Source organism: Podarcis pityusensis (genome assembly GCF_964106645.2).
Source record: "Podarcis pityusensis genome assembly, chromosome: 5".
Lineage (NCBI taxonomy): Eukaryota > Metazoa > Chordata > Lepidosauria > Squamata > Lacertidae > Podarcis > Podarcis pityusensis.
The window spans coordinates 48844-64674 of NC_138032.1; the positions used below are offsets into that span (position 1 = coordinate 48844).

General features: G+C 46.7%; 1 protein-coding gene across 2 annotated transcripts in view; it reads right to left on the bottom strand.

Moving 5' to 3' along the window:
• LOC308478117 (maestro heat-like repeat family member 5) overlaps positions 1–15831 on the bottom strand; it is an 80651-nt gene that overhangs the window by 45846 nt on the left and 18974 nt on the right. For both annotated transcript variants that reach the window (XM_081007432.1, XM_081007433.1), the window contains 3 exons: positions 13919–14493; positions 6863–7002; positions 3821–3850 (listed from right to left, as the gene is read on the bottom strand). In XM_081007432.1, coding sequence (XP_080863558.1) covers positions 3821–3850; positions 6863–7002; positions 13919–14493 — 745 coding nt within the window. The remainder of the gene's footprint in view (positions 1–3820; positions 3851–6862; positions 7003–13918; positions 14494–15831) is intronic.

Consider the following 15831-nt stretch of genomic DNA (forward strand, 5'->3'; position numbering starts at 1 on the left):
CCTAAGAAACTGGTTGCGATCCCAAGGGATTAAACATAGGCTTACCAATGTGGCGACTCCTCGGGAGAATGGAGTAGCAGAGCGTAGGGGAGGTGTCTTGCAGACACAAATGAAAGCATTGTTAGCAGATGCAAATCTTCCAATTAAGTACTGGGCTGAGAGTATTAAGACAGCGAATTATATTGGAAATTGTTTGTGGTCAAGGGTACTAGATGACATACCCTATAAGATTCTCTATAACAAAAGTCCCAGTTTGCAACATTTGAGAATCTTTTGGACAAAGGCATGGGTTGACATACCTGTAAAAAAACTGAAGAAAAGGTGGGAAAAGGGCACAGCAGTTGCTATTTCTTGGGTATGAAAGCAGTACGAAAGCCTACAGGTTTGAAGATGATAAAAATCTTTTGAGTTATAGTCGGTCAGCCAGCTTTAATGAGCAAAGAAACTGGCCCAAGATACATGCTAACCTGCTGCCAGAAAAAGTTTTACTGCCGAGCGTAACTGATAAGGCCGTTGAAAGAAAGCTAAGAATTGGCAGCTCTCCCAGAGAAATTGAAAGGGAGGAGGTAAAGACTGAGCATTTTTCTCCAGCTGCTAGCATGGAGCGGGGGGGTGGGGGAGAAAGTGCAACAGGGACAGGAGGAGATAAATCTCCAGAGTCAATCCACCCCAAAAGCAGCCCTGAAGGTAGCCCAAGGGGTGAGATTAATGAACCAAGGAGGTCTGAAAGAAGTAATAAAGGCCAACCTCCAGCCCGTTATGGGTTCCCAGCCACCATAAACCAGGTTTGTGTAACTGAGCCAGCAAACTTTGAAGAACTGCAAGAGTTACCTACTCTAGAGAAAGAGGTGTGGTTAAAGGCAATGCAGGCAGAGTATAACTCTCTGCTAAATAACAATGTGTTTGTACCTACTGAGGAGATTTCACCCCTCCCATATCCAAGAATCTGCTGATGTTCTCTGCTGATTCTCCAGAGAGGAGGGGGCGGTTTTTGCTCTCTACTTATTCCGCTCCAGCCTCACATCAAAGTGTCGGAGAGAGAGACTGAGTGTTAGAGAGAGATCGTGTGTATAGATAAGGTTGCTGCTAAGAGCAGCTGCAGACACTCAGTGCAGTTCAGCATTCATTTTCGTTTAGACCTCATTTAGCTCTGTATATAGTTGTGTATTATAGTTGTAGATAGAATAAAGAAGATATTCTACAGAGCTTCTCTCTGAGTCGTTTATGCTCTGCTGTACTCTGCTATACTCTGCTGTGCGACGACTGTCTTCTTGTGGAAGTGAATCTGATGCTCACAACTCTAAGCTGTGAGTCCACAGCACTTTGACCTGTTCCTGTGCAGAAGGTGGTCTCTGGAAGTGCTACCCAGCTCGCCTAGCCCAGTTGGGGCTGAAGTGGATGAATCCAGTTGGTGACACTGGCTGAAGGGCGATGCTGACACCTACAGAATTGCCTGAAGGTAAAAAGCCCATAAGCTGTAAGTGGGTTTTTAAAGTGAAAAAGCTGGCTGATGGTAGTTGTCAGAGGAAAGCCAGGCTGGTTGTAAGGGGCTTTACACAAAGGAAAATGATACATTATGATGAAGTGTTTGCCCCAAGAGCAAAGGCTGAAACAGTAAAATCAGTTTTAGCAATGGCAAGTCTGAGGGGGTTAAAAGTTAATCATTTTGATGTTGCCTCAGCATATCTAAATGCTCCTATTGACGCCGAGGTGTATTTACAGCAAATACCAGGTTATGAGCTGGAAAAAGACAGCATGGTGTTAAAGCTGCAAAGGGCACTATATGGTTTACACCAAAGTGCACGTCTATGGCATGAATGCATAGACACAACTTTGAAAAAGATGGGATTCAAACAAAGCCTGGCTGATTCCTGTTTATATTCAGCAATGGTGCAAGGAAGCGTTTGTTATTTACTTTTGTATGTTGATGATATCTGTCTAATAACAACTGCACAAAAGCAAGTGTCTTGGTTTATAAACAGCCTAGGTAACAAATACAAAGTGAAGTATTTGGGAGAGATTCAGAATTACTTAGGAGTAGAGGTTTGGAGAAATGAAGAGGGCGTCTACTCTCTGAGTCAGAAGGAAAAAATCGAAAAGTTACTGAAGACATATGGAATGGAGAGGGCAAGTGAGGTTGACACTCCCATAACTACCAGTACAAAAAGGAACCAGAAGGGCAAAAATGTGAGAATGCACAGCGTTTCATTCTCTGTTAGGTTCTCTGTTATATTTAAGTTGTTGGACAAGACCCGACATAACATTGGCAGTGCACATGTTAAGCCAAAGAAGTGCAGACCTGGCTCATAGAGATTGGGTAGCACTTAAAAGAATCCTAAGGTATCTGAAAGGCACAAAAGATTAAAAACTGGTGCTGGATACAGGATATGATCAGCAAGTGTATGCATACGCTGATGCCAGCTGGGGGGACAGAGAAAATGGAAAGTCTACCACTGGCTATGCCATATATATTGGAAATGCCCTGGTTCAGTGGAAATCCCAGAAACAAACATTTGTTGCCACAAGTACTTGTGAAGCAGAGTACTCAGCCATAAGTGAATGTGTGTCACAAATAGAGTGGTTTGCTTGCCTAACAAAAGAGCTTGGAATACCTTCTGAAATGCCAATCACTGTGCTAAGTGACAACATGGCTGCACAACAGCTTGCTAACCAACAGAACTTTAAGAGCAAGAGTAAACATATTGCTATAAGATACGGAAATGTGAAAAATGCTTTGGAAAGAAATGTGTTAAAGGTACAGCACTGTAAATTTCAAGACTTAAGAGAATTATTAGGTCTCAAGCCTTTGACTTAAGGAGGAGTGTTGGGATTTGCAGGATGCTGTGCAAGTAAGTCTGCAGGCTTCAGTTTGCAACAGGCTGATGTAAAGGAATGGGTTTCCCAAACCCAAAACTGACTGTGAAGGCAGTTTGAAAACTGCACCAAATTCCCTATTTTTCCTTAGCTAAAATCCATTAACTTGAGCTCTGAGTCAATGTATAAACAAAAACCCAGCTGTGCTCGAAGCTCTCTCCCTTATCAGACTGTGGCGGCAATGAGTCACCTTGCCAAGTTCCAGTAGAGCAGGGATGATGCGTGTGTGCCTTATCTTATGTGCTGACCACAAAAGACGCACAGACCCAATCTGGGAACAGCACCAGAGCGTGTTCCCGGAGATTATGACCTATTCCTCCCAGATAAGAGTAGGAAGAGGAAGATCCTTTTATGGTCAGAAGTACAGGAAGGAACACCCTTTTATGGTTAAAAATACCAGAGCAAGAACATATGTGATGTCAACCTGCGTACATAGGCTGATGTGGTTGGAAGGATGGAGAGAGTGCCTGGAGGATATATATACTGCATGAAACTTGTCATTTCTTTGGACTTGCTGTGGACTTGATCACGCAAGTACCTTCTGCTATCCGGAGAGCAGAATAAACTCTTTCTTCTTTGAATCAACCTCGGTGTCATTTGGCTTCCTTCCTCCTGTCCCGGAGCAACGCAGACCCAATCAGTGAACTCCAATAAGGCTACAGATCCAATACTCTCTGTGAAAGTGCTGGGTCAGAATGACGCAGCAGTAATGTGATTGGCTGTCACTGGTTTAAAAGGGAAGCCTGTCCAATAGTGGTGGAGTGGTGTAGATGAGTGTGGAGTCTTCTTTTGCCTCAAGGTGCAGGTACTCTGTCTGATTAGATGAACTGCTTCTGTAGATATTTGTATATATATTGAGCTCACAATAATAAATACTGCACTAAAGAACCTGGGACTCTGAGCATTCTGCTAAAAGCGCCGTGAGGAATTCGCGACAAGGACTTACCTTGTTGTGTCCAGGCTTGGATGTCTTCTGCTGGGAATAAAATGAAGAAAAGTGTCATGTTTCTTGTCTAGAGAACAGTTGCCATCTATCTGCCACTTGTCTTCTCTAAAAAAACCCCCACATGCCTAGAAATAGACTTCTTGCAAAAATCATTTGGAGTAAAATCTATTGCAATCAATTCTTCTTCTTTTTTAAAGTAACACTCCAAAGAAGATTCAATAAATCCTCTGGACTGGGAGACACACCATTCATTTAAAGCACTTTGTTTCCTGCCCTGAACAAACAGAATCTAGGCATTGTGGCTATTACTATTACCGTATTTTTCGCTCTATAAGACGCACCAGACCACAAGACGCACCTAGTTTTTGGAGGAGGAAAACGGGGGGGGGGGGGAATTCTGAATCTCAGAAGCCAGAACAGCAAGAGGGATTGAAAGCAGCAATCCCTCTTGCTGTTCTGGCTTCTGGGATAGCTGTGCAGCCTGCATTCGCTCCATAAGACGCACACACATTTCCCCTTACTTTTTAGGAGGGAAAAAGTGAGTCTTATAGAGCAAAAAATACGGTATTTATTAAATTTCGGTACTGCCCTTCATCCGAAGATCACAGGGCGGTTTACAATATACAGTGGTGCCTCGCAAGACGAAAAGAATCCGTTCCGCGAGTCTCTTCGTCTTGCGGGTTTTTTCGTCTTGTGAAGCAAGCCCATTAGCGGTTTAGCGGATTAGCGCTACAGTATTAGCGCCTTAGCGGGCTTAGAGGATCAGCTGATAAGCGGCTTAGCGATCAGCTGTTAAGCGGCTTAACGATAGCTGATAAGCGGCTTAACGATCAGCTGATAAGCGGCTTAACGATCAGCGGATAAGCGGCTTAGCGATCAGCTGTTAAGCGGCTTAGCCAAACAGCTGATAAGCGGTTTAGCGGCTTGGGAAAAGGGGGGGGAGGAAAAAACCCCGCAGGAACTCACAAGACATTTTCGTCTTGCGAAGCAAGCACATAGGAAATTCGTTTTGCGAAGCACCTCCAAAACGGAAAACCCTTTCGTCTAGCGGGTTTTCCGTCTTGCGAGGCATTCGTCTTGCGGGGCACCACTGTAGACTCAAAAATACATACCATAATAACAAACAGACAATACCACTCCCAGTATGATTATTTATTAAATTTTCTGTTGCATAAAGTATTTGCTTGCCTGCTCTGCCAAATGCCCAGGCCTGGCAAATTAACTGCTCTTGAGAGCGAAGAGGAAATATTGGCCACATTTGGCACAATACAGTCACAAAAACTTTTACTGCACAATATCGGGTTCTGAAACGTTCCCAGATATCGGGAACGATCAGTTGCAAAAGTTAAAGAAAAAAACATGCAACATTTCCTGGGGTCCAAGTCACCCCACCAAATCAAGTTCATGGATTGGTTCTTCTTCCGGTCTACAGATCCTGCACTGATCGCCTTCTCTGCTTCCCCAAGTTTGCCTGGTCCTCTTTTCAAGCCCCCCCAGACTGGCGGTCACCACTCCTTCTCACCAGGGGAAAGTCGTCTCTTGCATGTGCAAATAGGGCCTTCCTCCAAGCTGGGCTCCCAATAGTTCAGGCCTAGGCAAACACGGCCCTCCAGCTGTTTGGGGACTCCAATGCCCATCACCCCTGACTCGCTGGTCCTGTTAGCTAGGGATGATGGGAGCTGTAGTCCCCAAACAGCTGGAGGGCCGAGTTTGCCTTTGCCTGTGATAGTTCATGGCAGTTCCCCTCAACTTGAACCCTTCTACATGCTCCCACCAGCCCCAGGCAGCATATGGTCCAGAACATTTAGAGGGCACCAGGTTGGGGAATCCTGGTTCACGCTGCGCAACATCAGACCAGGGTGGATAAAAATCAATGACCCATTATTATTTTTAATAGATTTCTTTGATTTAAATCACATTTTTTAAAAAAATTAAATTGGATTTCTAAAATAAAATGCTTTTGGAGGAAAAATCTTTCGGAATATATTTTTCTATTTAAGTTGCATTATAGTCCAAAGGCTATTCACTGGGAAGTAAGGATTTATTTTAAGTTTTTCATATATGCTAAAATTCAGTCTAAGAATTTTTTTTTAAAAAATGTTTAACTACATCAGTTAACAAACATGGATATATAAGCTATAATGTTATTGTTTTAGTTAAATAAATTGTTTAAATTCTTATTAAGGAAATGGTTATTTTTCTCCTTCCAATAAGGTACAGCAGAAAAGTTGTCCAAATATACAGTGGTACCTCAGGTTAAGAACTTAATTCGCTCCGGAGGTCTGTTCTTAACCTGAAACTGTTCTTAACCTGAAGCACCACTGTTAGAGGTATCGGTTGGTTGCTTGAGAGCAATCAGGCAATATGGCTCAAGAGTCTGTTTTCCAGCTTTCTTATTAGTGATCAAAACTTTTAGAATGCAGAGGGCCTCCATTCCGTGTCTTGCTCATTCATGGGCAGAATCTGAGAGTGGGCGGCCCTTCAACCTTCCCCAGCAGTGTAATTTCTTGGCACCCAGTCTGCGCCTCCCCTCTCTGCGCGGAAGCCTACTGCGCAAGGAAGGCTTGGGTAATGGGGGACCCCCCTCCTCCCCCCTTTGCTCAGGCAAGGTGTCCTGGCACCGCCTTGCCTCCTCCGACCCCTGCATTTCCTCCCCTTCCTCCGCTGAGGAAGTGCTGCTTCCCATGATCTTTGGGGGCTCTCTGTAATCCACCCGGCTTTTCCCCTCTCGCCCCTGAGCCGATGGCAGTTCTTAACCCGAGGTACTATTTCTGGGTTAGCGGAGTCTGTAACCTGAAGTGTATGTAACCTGAAGCGTCTGTACACAGTTAACTTATTATACCCCACAATAATTTCATAATTATCTGTCTATGCATTCCTAACAGTATAACCAAATCAGTAGTAAAAACTACTCTGGAAATTTATTATTCCCAAAATGAAACCTTCATCTGGTTGTAAATATTAAGATTATACAAGCAAGAATGTAAAAATATGTTTTAAATTGATTTGATTTCAATCAAATCCACCCTGCATCACACACACCTGGGGAGCTGGCTGGAGGTGTTGGAGGATGGTGTCCAAAATCTCCCTTTCATCCATCATCTCCAAGGCTTCTCTGACAGTTCTTCCTCCCAGCATTTTCTTACCCATCCACAAGTACTCGAAGTTTTCATCAGAGAGTTCTTCAGAAAGAAAGAGAGAGAGAGAGAGAGGTGAGTAAATGAGGCGGATGAGAGGGAAAGGTACCGTATTTTTCCATGTGTAACACGCCCCCATGTATAAGACGCCCCCTATTTTTGGGCACTCAAAATTTAGAAAATGGGGGCAGATTGCCAAGACTTGTTAAGCTTTTTTGGGGAGGGGTTGCCCAGAGTGGTTGAGCTTTATTTGGGGGGAGGGAGCCATTAATCAAATTGCACAATTGCACCCATCAACCACCAAGTCACCTATCGTCTGCCAGTCGACAACAGCCCCTTCCACAGCAAAGAAATCATGGCTGGGAATCTCTTCCTGGCGGCTACAACCAAGCACCCGTCCCCCCTCGGCACTCCCCCTGTAGAAGAGGAGCCCCAATTGGACACTTGATTTTGGGGGTAAAAAACCTCGTCTTATACACGAGAAAAGACGGCAAGTTCTTTCTCAGGGGGCTTCTCGCCTGTTGCAATGAGCGGGTGCATGCCATATCTGAACAGGGATCATAGAACTGTAGCGTCTGAAGGGACCTGCGGGGTCACCTAGTCCAACCCCCAGCAATGCAGAACAGGGGCAGCCACCCGGAAGTCCCTGCTCCATGTTACACGCCTCTTAACAAGGAGGGGAGGGGTGGGGTGGGGGTGGGGATTTGCACCCAGACATCAAGGAAACCAAGAGAGACCCCGGCCTTGTATCATAATAATAATAATTTATTATTTATACCCCGCCCATCTGGCTGAGTTTCCCCAGCCACTCTGGGCGGCTCCAAATCAAGTATTAAAAACAATACAGCGTTAAATGTTAAAAACTTCCCTAAACAGGGCTGCCTTCAGATGTCTTTTAAAGATAGGGTAGCTACTTATTTCCTTCACATCTGAAGGGAGGGCGTTCCACAGGGCAGATGCCACTACCGAGAAGGCCCTCTGTCTGGTTCCCTGTAACCTTACTTCTCGCAATGAGGTAACCACCAGAAGGCCCTCGGCGCTGGATCTCAGTGTCCAGGCTGAATGATGGGGGGGGAGAGGCTCCTTCAGGTATACTGGACCGAGGCCGTTTAGGGCTTTAACACTTTGAATTGTGCCCAGAAACGTACTGGGAGCCAATGCAGATCTCTCAGAACCAGTGTTATGTGGTCCCAGCGGCCGCTCCCAGTCACCAGTCTAGCTGCCGCATTCTGGATTAATTGCAGTTTCTGGGTCACCATCAAACGTAGCCCCACATAGAGTGCGTTGCAGTAGCCCAAGCGGGAGATAACTAGAGCATGCACCACTCTAGTGAGACAGTCCGCAGGCAGGTAGGGTCTCAGCCTGCATACCAGGTGGAGTTGGTAGACAGCTACCCTGGATACAGAATTAACCTGCGCCTCCATGGACAGCTGTGAGTCCAAAGTGACTCCCAGGCTGTGCACCTGGTCCTTCAGGGGCACAGTTACCCCATTCAGGACCAGGGAATCCCCTACACCCACCCGCCCCCTGTCCCCCCAAAACAGGACTTCAGTCTTGTCAGGATTCAACCTCAATCTGTTAGCCACCATCCATCCTCCAACCGCCTCCAGGCACTCACACAGGACCTTCACCGCCTTCACTGGTTCTGATTTAAAGGAGAGGTAGAGCTGGGTGTCATCTGCATACTGATGAACACCCAGCCCAAACCCCCTGATGATCTCTCCCAGCGGCTTCATATAGATATTAAAAAGCATGGGGGAGAGGACGGAACCCTGAGGCACCCCACAAGTGAGAGACCAGGGGTCTGAACACTCATTCCCCAACATCACTTTCTGGGCACGGCCCAGGAGAAAGGAGCGGAACCACCGTATAACAGTGCCCCCAGCTCCCAGCCCCTCTAGACGGTCCAGAAGGATGTTATGGTCGATGCTGTCAAAGGCCGCTGAGAGATCCAGCAGAACTAGGAAACAGCTCTCACCTTTGTCCCTAGCTCACCGGAGATCATCAACCAGCGCGACCAACCAGCGTATTTAGAAATACACAATCGCTTTGAGGTCCTCTCCCCTAGCATGGAAGACGAAGAGCAGACTCCATTTGAGGATCTCTCCCTCATTACAGTCGATCAGGTATATGAAGACGAGCAGCAAAGTCAGTCCTCAGGGAATGTGCAGGCGACCTTGGAACGGACAGCTCACGGAAGAACCCCGACCAAACCTAAGAGGAGGCGTGTAGTGGTGATAGGGGATTCCCTACTGAGGGGAACAGAAGCAGTGATCTGTGGGCCTGACAAGATGTCTCGGGAAGTGTGCTGTCTCCCCGGGGCTAAGATCCAAGATGTAACTGAACGACTGCAAGGAATCATAAAACCCACTGACAAATACCCCTTCCTCTTGGTTCATGTGGGAACCAATGACACTGCAAGCAATAGCCTCCAGAAGATCAAAAGAGACTACGAGGCTCTGGGCAGGAAATTGAAGCAATTAAATGCACAAATTGTCATCTCATCCGTCCTCCCAGTTGAACGACGTGGCCCAGGGAGAGAGGGGAAAATAGTGGAAGTGAACAGCTGGCTTCACAAATGGTGTAAACAGGAACGGTTTGGATTCTTAGATCACGGACTGCAGTTTCTTGAAGATGGACTTCTGGCAAGCGATGGGCTGCACCTCACAACGGTTGGGAGAAATGTTTTTGCCAAAAATCTCAGAAACCTCATCAGGAGGGCTTTAAACTGACTAATGTGGGGGAGGGAGACAGTGCTCCTGAAGGTAGGAGTCTATCAATTGATGAAGATGATCATCCAAATGTCATAGACCAAATGGAGCAAACAGCACGCAGACCTAGTGGTGGGAGGAAAAAATCCTTAAATAAGAGACACGGGGGAATGATTAATGGACTTCAATGTCTGTACACTAATGCGCAAAGCATGGGAAATAAACAAGATGAGCTTGAGCTCTTGGTACAGCAAACTAAATATGACATAATAGGCATCACTGAAACCTGGTGGGATAAGTCCCACGATTGGAATGTAATAATGGGGGGATACAATCTATTTCAGAGAAACAGACCAGACAAGAAAGGAGGAGGAGTGGCGTTATATGTCAGGGATGTGTATACCTGTGAAGAGATCCAAGATTTAGAACTTCAAAGCCAAAGTGAGAGCATTTGGGTCAAAATTAAGGGAGAGAAGAATAACAGTGACCTCATTGTGGGAGTTTACTATAGATCCCCAAGCCAAACGGAGGACATAGATGATGCCTTCCTGGAACAGATGGCCAAGCATGCAAAAGGAAGGGAGATAGTAGTAATGGGGGACTTCAATTACCCGGATATTTGTTGGATGTCAAACTCAGCCAAGAGCATAAGGTCAAACAGATTCCTCACTGGCCTTGCAGACAACTTCATTGTCCAGAAAGTGGGAGAAGCAACAAGAGGAACAGCCATTTTAGATCTGGTCCTAACCAATGTTGATGACCTGGTTAGTGGGGTAGAAGTGGAAGGATCATTAGGCGCGAGTGATCATGCTCTTCTGAAGTTTACTATACAGTGGAAAGGAGCAGCCAAGCATACTAGGACTCAATTTCTTGACTTTAAGAAAGCCGACTTCATAAAACTTAGGGAAGTGCTGGGTGAGATCCCATGGACAGTAATACTAAAAGGAAAGGAAGTTCATGATGGCTGGGAGTTTGTTAAGAGGGAGATAGTAAAAGCACAACTTCAGGCAATACCAATGAGATGGAAACATGGAAGGTGCCTAAAGAAGCCAGGGTGGCTATCTAAAGAACTTTTAACTGAGTTAAGATTTAAAAAGGATGTGTACAAAAAATGGAAAAGGGGGGAAACCACCAAAGAGGAATTCAAACAAATAGCCAGCACGTGTAGACACAAAGTCAGAAAAGCTAAAGCACAGAATGAACTCAGGCTTGCTGGAGAGGTTAAAAGCAACAAAAAAGGCTTTTATGGGTATGTTCGTAGCAAAAGGAAGAACAAAGAAACAGTGGGGTCACTCAGAGGAGAAGATGGTGAAATGCAAACAGGGGACACAGAAAGGGCTGAACTCCTCAATGCCTTCTTTGCCTCAGTCTTCTCCGATAAAGAAAACAATGCCCGACCTGAAGAATTTGGAGCAAATGATTCAGCAAAGGAAACACAGCCCAGAATAACTAAGGAGATAGTACAAGAATACTTGGCTAGTTTAGATGTATTCAAGTCTCCAGGGCCAGATGAACTGCATCCAAGAGTATTAAAAGAACTGGCAGATGTGATCTCAGAACCACTGGCAGTCATCTTTGAGAATTCCTGGAGTACAGGCGAAGTCCCGGCAGGCTGGAGGAGGGCAAATGTTGTCCCTATTTTCAAAAAGGGGGAAAGAGAGGACCCAATAATTACCGCCCAGTCAGTCTGACATCAATACCAGGGAAGATTCTGGAGCAGATCATTAAGCAAACAGTCTGTGAGCACCTAGAAAGGAATGCTGTGATCACCAATAGTCAGCATGGATTTCTGAAAAATAAGTCATGTCAGACTAACCTGATCTCGTTTTTTGACAGAATTACAACCCTGGTAGATGAAGGGAATGCAGTGGATGTAGCCTACCTTGATTTCAGCAAGGCATTTGACAAGGTGCCCCATGATAATCTTGTAAAGAAGCTGGTAAAATGTGGTCTTGACTATGCTACCACTCAGTGGATTTGTAACTGGCTGACTGACCGAACCCAAAGGGTGCTCATCAATGGTTCCTCTTCATCCTGGAGAAGAGTGACTAGTGGGGTGCCACAGGGTTCTGTCTTGGGCCCGGTCTTATTCAACATCTTTATCAACGACTTGGATGATGGATTCAAGGGCATCCTGATCAAATTTGCAGATGACACCAAACTGGGAGGGGTGGCTAACACCCCAGAGGACAGAATCACACTTCAAAACGACCTTGACAGATTAGAGAACTAGGCCAAAACAAACAAGATAAACTTTATTTATTTATTTTTATAAATAATTTTTATTAAGGTTTCGATCAAAAATTGAACAACAAAGTAAAAAAGAAAAACATAAAAAAGATACACAAATACACAATACAAATCCCAAAAAGAAAATAAAAAAAACAAAAAGCAAAGATCAACAATAAAAAAAACATGACAATTAGAAAATCTAGGAGTCTTGGTTGACCACAAACTTGACATGAGCCAACAGTGTGACACGGCAGCTAAAAAAGCCAATGCAATTCTGGGCTGCATCAATAGGAGTATAGCATCTAGATCAAGGGAAGTAATAGTGCCACTGCATTCTGCTCTGGTCAGACCTCACCTGGAGTACTGTGTCCAGTTCTGGGCACCACAGTTCAAGAAGGACACTGACAAACTGGAACGTGTCCAGAGGAGGGCAACCAAAATGGCAAAGGCCTGGAAACGATGCCTTATGAGGAACGGCTAAGGGAGCTGGGCATGTTTAGCCTGGAGAAGAGGAGGTTAAGGGGTGATATGATAGTCATGTTCAAATATATAAAAGGATGTCACATAGAGGAGGGAGAAAGGTTGTTTTCTGCTGCTCCAGAGAAGCGGACACGGAGCAATGGATCCAAACTACAAGAAAGAAGATTCCACCTAAACATTAGGAAGAACTTCCTGACAGTAAGAGCTGTTCGATAGTGGAATTTGCTGCCAAGGAGTGTGGTGGAGTCTCCTTCTTTGGAGGTCTTTAAGCAGAGGCTTGACAACCATATGTCAGGAGTGCTCTGATGGTGTTTCCTGCTTGGCAGGGGGTTGGACTCGATGGCCCTTGTGGTCTCTTCCAACTCTATGATTCTATGATTCTTTAAGGCAGTTTCAGTCCCATGGTGACGCCTGAATCCCGATTGGAAGGGATCCAAATGGTCCGCATCCTCCAGGCGTGCCTGGAGTTGTTCAGCAACCACGCGCTCAATCACCTTGCCCAAGAATGGTAAATTTGAGACCGGGCGATAGTTTACCAAATTGGCTGGGTCTAAAGATGTTTTTTTAAGAAGCGGTTTAATGACCACCTCTTTCAGCGGGTCTGGGAAGGCTCCCTCACAGAGAGAAGCATTCACCACCCCGCAGAGCCCATCGCCCAGCCCTTCCCGGCTCGCTTTTATCAGCCAGGATGGGCAAGGATCAAGGAGACAGGTGGTCGGTTTCACTTGTCCAAGCAGCCTGTCCACATCCTCGGAGGTAACAGATTGGAATTGATCCCATGTAACAGGACTAGACACAACTCTAGCACTCTCCCGCCCTGGCCCTGCTCCCACAGTGGAGTCTACCTCGTTCTGAATCTGAGTGACTTTATCTGCAAAAAACTTTGCAAAAGCATTGCAGGAGATCTTGGGGTCCCTACCAGGCCCTGGTGGTGCAGGTGGTTCCGATAGATTGCGAACCACCTGAAAAAGTCTCCTGCTGCTGTTTTCTGCAGATGCAATGGAGGCGGCGAAGAAGGCCCTCTTCGCCGTCGCCATTGCCACTTGGTAGGCTCGACGTTGAGCTCTATCCCGTGTCCAGCCTGATTCAGAGTGAGTTTTCCACCACCAGCGCTCTAGCCGTCTCAATGATTGTTTCATCGCCCTCAGCTCTGGGGAAAACCACGGAGTTGTCCGGGCTCCATGCAATCGGAGAGGGCGCTTCGGAGCCAGACAGTCAATAGCCCTGGTTAACTCCGCATTCCAACGGGCCACCAGGGAATCAGCCGAGAGGCCATCAACTTGGGATAAAACATCCCCTACCACTCTCTGGAAACCAGTTGGATCCATTAAGTAGCGGGGGAGGACCATCCAAATCGGTCCCACCTCCCTGCAGAGGGGAAGGGTCGCGGAGAAGTCCAGTTGCACCAGGAAGTGATCTGACCATGGCACTTTTTTTGTTTCGCTTTTAGTTAGTGTCAGATCACCAACATCCGTAGAGGGAAACACCAAGTCTAAGGCCAAGGGGAACCCAAAAGGGATCTGGTTCTGCCTACTCACCTGGGAACGCTGGCCCAGAGTCCTCAAGGCTCTTCTTTTTTGAGGGCCGCTGCTGGCTTGGGTCTTGCTTGCTGGTCCGGGGCTGCGCCAGCCCTGGCAAGACTAGGGGTCTGGCCTCTGCCGCCCTGGCCTCTGCCGCTGATGGTGTAGGCTTTGCCAATGCTGGCAGTAGGACAGGGGCCTCGTCCTCATATGAGGGGTAGATCTTGTTTTTGGGTGCAACTTGATTTTTCCTCCTGTCCTCTGTGGCTGATGTTGAAGGCTTCGCCAATGGCGGCAGTAGGGCAGGGGCCTCATCCTCGTATGAGGGGTAGATCTTGTTTTTGGGTGCAACTTGATTTTTCCTCCTGTCCTCTGTGGCTGATGTTGAAGGCTTCGCCAATGGCGGCAGTAGGACAGGGGCCTCGTCCTCATATGAGGGGTAGATCTTGTTTTTGGGTGCAACTTGATTTTTCCTCCTGTCCTCTGTGGCTGATGTTGAAGGCTTCGCCAATGGCGGCAGTAGGGCAGGGGCCTCATCCTCGTATGAGGGGTAGATCTTGTTTTGCTTTTTTCTTTTTAGAAAAAAAGCCATCCTGCAAGATGCAAAAAGTTTAGGAATTATTGGGAAATGATATATAATGAATCGAAAAAACTGTTTAAAAAGACTTTTGTTAAGAAACCAGAAGCATTCCTTCTAGGAATTTTAGACCAAGATGTAAAAAAAGAAAATTGGAAATTATTTATGTATGCAACAACAGCGGCAAGAATTTTATTAGCACAAACTTGGAAGACACAAGAAATACCAACGAAAGAACAATGGCAAGGGAAACTTATGGAATATGCAGAACCGGCAAAACTAACAGAAAAATTACATGAAAAGGACAACAAAGACTTTAAAAGAGAATGGGAACCATTTACAACATATATGAAGAGGCAACATAAAGAAATGGACTCATTGTCAGGGTTTGAGTGAACAATCACAACTGTCTACAACAAAAAATAAGACTATATGTGTCAGAGCTGCTTCCAGATCCTAGCTCACAGAGGATCACGCTAGCCAGCGATCATTAAATAAAAGTCTTTATTGAGTTACAGTTTCCATTCTCAAGCTGCTGCGTGCAACTCTACGTCTCATGGTTAGATCGGCGAAGCTCCATCTGAGTCTCCGCCCCTTGTACACCAACTTAATATCCTAGCCTTGCTCCACCTTTTCCGCCTGACTGTTCTTCTCTGGGTCCCTCTGCCCCCCGGGGTCTCTTCCTTCCGGGATTCCTCTGACGCTGACGCTGACCCCCCTGACTCTTCTCCCTCCTTTCGGCGGGCTTTAGGACCTGGCTCCCTTTCCGGGCTGCCTACTGCGCCACCTTCCTGTGCATTTGAACTTGGCACGCGCGCCCAACCTTCCACCTTCCGTCTGACCGTTTCTTCGCTCCCCGATGGAGGTGTGGCCACTCCTGACTCGTGCCCTCCCCCCTGTTGTGAGCTGCCAGCGCTTGATCCCTGGCGCCCTTCCTCTTCCCTGCTCTCTGGCGGTGACGCTGGTCCTGATTTCCAACTGCTCCCCTCTGAGTCCCCTCTGGCTCTATCTTCCTGGGGTGTCCCCCTAGGCTCCCCCCTTGCCCTGGCCACTGGTGCTCCTTTCTGTGAATCTTCTGATTCACTGGAAAGACTCGGAGATCTCGGGTCGTCGTCATCACTCATCTTTTCTTCTGCCTCCTCTCCCTCGCTCTCTGTTTCCTCCCTTGCCCTTGCCTCTGCTCCTGAACCCCTGACATCCATCCCCCCCTCGAAGCCCCCTCTTCCCCCCTCCCCTCCTTCCGGTGCGGGATCTGGGTGCTGCCGTGTCAGGGGGACGAATGTCGGATACAGTTCGCTTCCCGTGGCGGGCCGCCATCCGAAGTCTTCCGGTTCTTCCTCCCTGCTCTCGTTGA